The 7,500-nt window shown below is 45.2% G+C and overlaps 2 protein-coding genes across 2 annotated transcripts in view; one reads left to right on the top strand and one right to left on the bottom strand.

The window, feature by feature from the left end:
* The window catches only part of LOC135098253 (uncharacterized), a 38,899-nt gene that overhangs the window by 30,356 nt on the left and 1,043 nt on the right, over positions 1–7,500 (bottom strand). The window contains exon 2 of the mRNA XM_064000519.1: positions 2,991–3,181. The gene's annotated coding sequence lies outside the window, so the exon portion shown is untranslated. The remainder of the gene's footprint in view (positions 1–2,990; positions 3,182–7,500) is intronic.
* LOC135098249 (uncharacterized) overlaps positions 5,205–7,500 on the top strand; it is a 2,441-nt gene continuing 145 nt past the window's right edge. Inside the window, exons 1-2 of the mRNA XM_064000516.1 lie at positions 5,205–5,727; positions 5,837–7,500. The exon at positions 5,837–7,500 is cut by the window's right edge and continues 145 nt beyond it. Coding sequence (XP_063856586.1) covers positions 5,594–5,727; positions 5,837–6,773 — 1,071 coding nt within the window. The 5' untranslated portion in view covers positions 5,205–5,593 and the 3' untranslated portion in view covers positions 6,774–7,500. The remainder of the gene's footprint in view (positions 5,728–5,836) is intronic.

Raw genomic sequence — 7,500 nt, 5'->3', positions numbered from 1 at the left:
ACACCCTCCCAGACACTGCTACACCTTGCTGAAACCTTATACACTCTCCCAAACACTGCTACACCCTCCCAAACACTGCTACACCCTCCCAGACACTGCTACACCTTGCTGAAACCTTATACACTCTCCCAAAAACTGCTACACCCTTCCCAAACACTGTTACACCCTTCCAAACACTGCTACACCCTCCCAAACACTGCTACACCCTTCCCAAACACTGCTACACCTTGCCAAACACTGCTACACCCTCCCAAACACTGCTACACCCTCCCAATCACTGCTACACCCTCCCAATCACTGCTACACCCTCCCAATCACTGCTACACCCTCCCAATCACTGCTACACCCTCCTAAACACTGCTACACCCTCCCAAACACTGCTACACCCTTCCAAACACTGCTACAGCCTCCCAAACACTGCTACAGCCTCCCAAACACTGCTACACCCTTCCAAACACTGCTACAGTCTCCCAAACACTGCTACAGCCTCCCAAACACTGCTACACCCTCCCAGACACTGCTACACCTTGCTGAAACCTTATACACTCTCCCAAAAACTGCTACACCCTTCCCAAACACTGTTACACCCTTCCAAACACTGCTACAGTCTCCCAAACACTGCTACACCCTTCCCAAACACTGCTACACCTTGCCAAACACTGTTACACATTCTCAAACACTGCTACACCCTCCCAAACACTGCTACACCCTCCCAAACACTGCTACACCCTCCCAAACACTGCTACACCCTCCCAATCACTGCTACACCCTCCCAAACACTGCTACACCCTCCCAAACACTGCTACACCCTCCCAATCACTGGTACACCCTCCTAAACACTGCTACACCCTCCCAAACACTGCTACACCCTCCCAAACACTGCTACACCCTCCCAGACACTGCTACACTTTGCTGAAACCTTATACACTCTCCCAAAAACTGCTACACCCTTCCCAAACACTGTTACACCCTCCCAAACACTGCTACACCCTTCCAAACACTGCTACAGCCTCCCAAACACTGCTACAGCCTCCCAAACACTGCCACACCCTCCCAAACACTGCTACAGCCTCCCAAACACTGCTACACCCTCCCAAACACTGCTACACCCTCCCAGACACTGCTACACCTTGCTGAAACCTTATACACTCTCCCAAAAACTGCTACACCCTTCCCAAACACTGCTACACCCTTCCCAAACACTGTTACACCCTTCCAAACACTGTTACACCCTTCCAAACACTGCTACACCCTTCCCAAACACTGTTACACCCTTCCAAACACTGCTACACCCTTCCAAACACTGCTACACTCTTCCAAACACTGCTACACCCTTCCAAACACTGCTACACCCTTCCATACACTGCTACATCCTCCCAATCACTGCTACACCCTCCTAAACACTGCTACACCCTCCCAAACACTGTTACACCCTTCCAAACACTGCTACACCCTCCCAAACACTGCTACACCTTTCCAAACACTGCTACACCCTTCCATACAAGTGCTACACCCTCCCACACCCTTCTGAGCACACAAACCACCAAAACAAAGATAAAAACAGAAGAAAAACACTTGAATCTTACAAAATAACCCAAATAATTTAATCCCTACTAGTAATAACGATAAAATGCTTAATAGATAAAGAAAACAGCAAATTTTTCCTCCTCCTCGCCTCACTAATACACGGGACAGGGATACGGGAAACTTGTGACGCCCCGAGAGACACTTGAGCTACGGATCGCTCAGTCAGCGCGCCACGTATTTGAAACAGGATGAAACATATTTGTTACGGGATTCGAACGTGTGTGCAAGATTTGAGCCGCGTTTGTCTCCCAGAGCTGTGGCAAGAATGGATATGCGCGGGGCACTGGGGGGGCTAGGGGCTGGGAGAGGCCTGGGGACTGGCTCAGTGAGAGAGAGAGAGAGAGAGAGAGAGAGAGAGAGAGAGAGAGAGAGAGAGAGAGAGAGAGAGAGAGAGAGAGAGAGAGAGAGAGAGAGAGATTGTCATATACAAATGAGAAAAATTATTTGATTTCGTAGGATATTTGTTGTTGTTGTTGTTGTTGTTGTTGTTGTTGTTGTTGTAGGAGAGTGAGAGAAGGATATAGAAAGGTTGCTGATGTTATTGTTGTTATTGTAGTAGTAGTAGTAGTAGTAGTAGTGTTAATAGTACCGGTCTCTCTCTCTCTCTCTCTCTCTCTCTCTCTCTCTCTCTCTCTCTCTCTCTCTCTCTCTCTCTCTCTCTCTAATGCAACAAGTATGACCTGACAAAGTGTCCAACTTAAAAGAGAGAGAGAGAGAGAGAGAGAGAGAGAGAGAGAGAGAGAGAGAGAGAGAGAGAGAGAGAGAGAGAGAGAGAGAGAGAGAGAGAGAGAGAGAGAGAGAGAGAGAGAGAAATATGTAGGTGGAGGAGGAGGAGGAGGAGGAGGAGGAGGAGGAGGAGGAGGAGGAGGAGGAGGAGGAGGAGGAGGAGGAGGAGGAGGAGGAGGAGGAGGAGGAGGAGGAAAAATAGTAGACAGAGGAAGAAGAGGAGGAAATAAAAGAGTTGAGGAGAGAGAGAGAGAGAGAGAGAGAGAGAGAGAGAGAGAGAGAGAGAGAGAGAGAGAGAGAGAGAGAGAGAGAGAGAGAGAGAGAGAGTTTATTTCCCCCCTCTTTCTCTCTCTCTCTCTCTCTCTCTCTCTCTCTCTCTCTCTCTCTCTCTTGTAAATCATTCAGTTACACTAATTACATGCAAATAAATACGATATGTTGTTGTTTCAGTAATAATAATAATAATAATAATAATAATAATAATAATAATAATAATAATAATAATAACAATAATAATAATAATAATTCCTAATTCATCCACACCATTCCTAATTCACATCACCCCCTAATTAAACCACTCCTAACTGACCCCATTCCTAGAATTACCCATATCACTCATAACTGCCCATTCCCAGACCTACCCACATCATTGGTAACTCAGGCCGTTCCTAACTTACCCACACAGCGAGGCTCCTCATTATTAATAGTAGTAGTAGTAGTAGTAGTAGTAGTAGTAGTAGTAGTAGTAGTAGTAGCAACTTGAAGGGCGGGAAACAGAAAACCTCTATGACTGTTTTGTAATTCAGTGTCTTCTTCACAGGCACACTCCAGCCATTCTTCATTTCCTGGGTCATTTCACAAGACACTCCTGGAATAAGTAGTAGTAGTAGTAGTAGTAGTAGTAGTAGTAGTAGTAGTAGTAGTAGGAACAGAAAAATATAGTAGTGGTAGTAGTAGTAGTGGTAGGAATAATAGTAGTAGTAGTAGTAGTAGTTGCACAATACTACTACTACCACTACTACTACTACTACTACCACTACCACCACTACAGTTATCACCACAACCACCATCACTACCAACAACAACAACAACAAAAGGGTGACCGTTCTAATCCCTCAAACTACCGTCCTATTGCTTTAATTTCCTGCCTATCTAAAGTTTTTGAATCTATCCTCAACAGGGAGATTCTTAAACATGTATCACTTGACAACCTTGTATCTGATCGCCAGTATGGGTTCCGTCAAGGCCGCTCTACTGGTGATATTCTGGCTTTCCTTACTGAGTCTTGGTCATCTTCTTTTAGAGATTTTGGTGAAACTTTTGCTGTTGCCTTGGACATATCAAAAGCTTTTGATAGAGTCTGGCACAAAGCTTTCATTTCCAAACTACCCTCCTATGGCTTCTATCCTTCTCTCTGTAACTTCATCTCAAGTTTCCTAACCTAACCTAACCTAACCTAATATGTAGTGTAGTGTTACCATTGGCAGGCTTATCAAACACTGACTTAACCTAACCTAACCTAACCTAATGTAACCTAACCTAACCTGACCTAACCTAACTTAACCTAACCTAACCTTACCTGACACCCACTATCATAGAAGCTGTGTACACTTTGAAGATAAACATTTTTAGCAAGCAAACATTCCAGCATATTTTCTTTACTCTTGTCTTTCTAAACAATACATTTCATTATCTTAGGATGAAGCTTCTCACTGAAATTCACTTCCAAATGTTTTAATCCTTCAGTGATCCTGTGAGGCGCCACCTACCTGCTACCTGCTCTACCTCACCTGCTCTCCACCTGCTTACCCACCTCACTGCTACACACGCACCATTCTCCTCCAGTCTGGGGAAAACTGAGGCCCCTTGGTAGTGGTTGCAGATGCAGGACCACCAGCTACTCCCACACTAAGCTTTACAGGCCAAGAAAGCTTACAATACACAATAACACTGCAAAATATAGTGTATCAGTGAGGACATGGCTGTGAACATTCGGATACACCCCACTTCGTCACCAATTCGGTTCGTCACCTACCCCGTTCGTCACCAAAAACCCATTTCGTCACCAACAAAATTCCGTTGTCCACCTGCGTGCAATCCGTTTCGTCACCACTAAGCATTTATTGCTTCTTTGTGTAAGAGGGGAACTAAAACGTAAAATGGAATATGTGAGTTGCCTGCATTGCCATTTAATCGTCGGTGATATCCCTCTACGTCATTATTTGTGCGTATGCTTTGACCAAACACGCACCAATCTGCTGGTGTCCATCGTCCAGTAATCCAAGTATCACGTATATATGAAATGAATATGAAAGAGAGGAAGAGTAGGAAAATAAGAAAAACAAAGTGACACACACACACACACACACACACACACACACACACACACACAGATGTATGAGAGTGATGGGGAGGGAGGAAGACGGGAGGGCTGCTCTGATCACGGGAAGGACAGGGGATAGACCCATACACACGGGTGAGCAGCCATGACGAAAGTGCGAAATTATGCACACTGAATACTGAATCGGAAAAAAGACAGATTAGCTCAAATGCTTCAAACGGTTACCTATTTGTGGATTCACGCCAGGGAAACGTTTTTGCTATCGTTAATTAATGTTTATGGGGGAGGAAGGAGGAATATATATATATACACAGAGAGAGAGAGAGAGAGAGAGAGAGAGAGAGAGAGAGAGAGAGAGAGAGAGAGAGAGAGAGAGAGAGAGAGAGAGAGAGAGAGAGAGAGAGAAAAATATGGGAAATGGAGGGAGGGAAAATAACTGACACCTGATAAGATAAGGACGGGCCACGGTCAGTCTCTCTCTCTCTCTCTCTCTCTCTCTCTCTCTCTCTCTCTCTCTCTCTCTCTCTCTCTCTCTCTCTCATTCTTTTTCTCATTCTCTCTCTGCTGCCGGCCCGCGGCCAGTCCCTCCCTCCCTCTCATTATCTCTTTCTTTCTCTATTCTTTCTTTCTCAGAGAGAGAGAGAGAGAGAGAGAGAGAGAGAGAGAGAGAGAGAGAGAGAGAGAGAGAGAGAGAGAGAGAGAGAGAGAGAGAGAGAGAGAGAGAGAGAGAGAGAGAGAGAGAGAGAGAGAGAGAGTTAGTGAAATGATAATGTTATGGCTGAAAGAAAGGCATTAACCTGTGGTCCCGTGAAACTGCCGCCGAGAGAGGTTCCTATTAAACTGACAATGTGACAGTGAGACAGTCTTATCCATTAGCTCGATGACTTGATCGGAACCATTGACGGTTTTCTCAACACCAAGTCAGACATTCACCTCAGCATGGCCTCCAGTAGTCACTCCTGTTCAGGTTGTGGGAAGGAAGTGCGACCACGGCAGCATGCTCTACTGTGTGACAACTGTCACCAGTGGAGACACAGAGTGTGTGACACAAACATGACTCAGGAGATGTACAGGTGAGAATGCAAATCATGATGGGTACTCTATTACTATTGATATATTTTGAGTTTACTGTGGATATTTTGTAATAATTATACACAGTCAATAAACTTTTATTTCCTACAGGCGGATTAACAAGGAATTGAAGGAGGGCGGATCTTTTGACTGGACGTGCCCTGAATGCCCTAAGCCCCACCACTCCCCCATCAGTAGTGCCTGTCAGTCTCCGCTCGACCACTCCTCCGTCAGTGGTGCCTGTCAGTCTACGCCCAACGCTGCTACGCCCCACCACTCCCCCATCAGTAGTGACTGTTACTCTACGCCCCGCCACTCGATGGAGGATTCCTATGAGTCTATGACTATAGTTGATCTAAACAGTTCTTTTACGGTGGATTTACCCATCGATCAAGTTATCCCAGTGCAAGAAATTTCCCTAGAAAATGAACCACTGATAGAAGAAAATCTAACTGATAATCAACCAGTGACGTTTGAAATTGTTCCCGGTGGTACAAAGCGCGGGAAGCCACGACTGCACGCTTCGGATGGATACATGTATACAATAAGAAAGGAAACTGAATCTGTAACATATTGGACTTGTGCCATTCGCCAAAAGAATAACAAGTGTCCAGCAAGTGTGATTCAAAGAGGTGCAAATTTCAAGGCAGGGCAACACACCCACAGCCATCCCCCTACACCTGGACTCCTTTCTGCAACAGCAGTATCGGTAGCCGTGAAAAATCGATGTGCGCACGACAACTTTACATCAGCTGCCCAAATTGCAGAAGAGGAATTAGCCTCATATAAAGAAGCCCACTCTAATGCCCACCAGTTACCCAAACTAATTAGCCTGGTAAAGCAAGGTAACCGGCATCGTCAATCTCAAAGACCTCACCACCCGTCTCACCTTGAGTTTGAACTAATCGCTAACAGTTTGCCGCCAGATTTCATTCAAGCAGATGTAATTATAGAAAATGATGCCAACCTCATTAGCTCTCGCCATATTATCATGGCCACTGAGAATCAAACTTCACCTCTTGAGCAATACCAAACAGTGGTATATTGATGGTACATTTAGAATAGTCCGGCAACCATTTTATCAACTTTTGTCCATACATGCCTTCCTTAAGTCGGACGAACATGCAAAGCAAGTGCCCCTCTTATTTGTTTTGATGAGTGGGAAAAAAAGAGGAAGACTATAGAAAAGTGTTTGAAGCCATCAATACGTTGCTGGAGGCAGACCCAGAGGTAGAAGAAGTCATTATGGATTTTGAGGTAGCTATGTGGAACGCTGTAAGGAATGTATATCCCTCTGTTCATTTACATGGGTGCATTTTCATTGGGCTCAAGCCATGTGGCGGAAAGTGCAACAAGTTGGCTTAGCGACTTCTTATATGGAGCGTGGTCCAGTATACGATTTTATAAGCCAACTTTTTGCTCTTCCCTATCTGCCAAAACGTCACATTCGACCAGCCTTCGAAACGCTACAAGAAAGATCACAGCTATGCGAGCCTACAAGGGAACTCACTGACTATCTAAGTCAAACTTGGCTTCATAACACTGTCTGGTCAGTGGGCAACTGGTGTGCGTTCTGAAGATTAGTGCGCACAAACAATGATGTCGAAGGCTGGCATAGACGCATTAACACACGCGCCAATAAACACAACATATCTATATACCTCCTCATTCCGCTTCTTCACAAAGAAGCAATGATGGTTAACTTGCAGTTGCAGTTAGTTGCTGAGCAATCCTTGAAATCCAGCACAAGAAAAGGAAACAATAAGAAGCAGGTC

The sequence above is a fragment of the Scylla paramamosain genome, unplaced genomic scaffold (assembly GCF_035594125.1).
Source record: "Scylla paramamosain isolate STU-SP2022 unplaced genomic scaffold, ASM3559412v1 Contig52, whole genome shotgun sequence".
In the NCBI taxonomy this organism is placed as follows: domain Eukaryota; kingdom Metazoa; phylum Arthropoda; class Malacostraca; order Decapoda; family Portunidae; genus Scylla; species Scylla paramamosain.
Note: the sequence above shows the minus strand (reverse complement) of the source record. Positions and strands in the feature narration are given on the sequence as shown.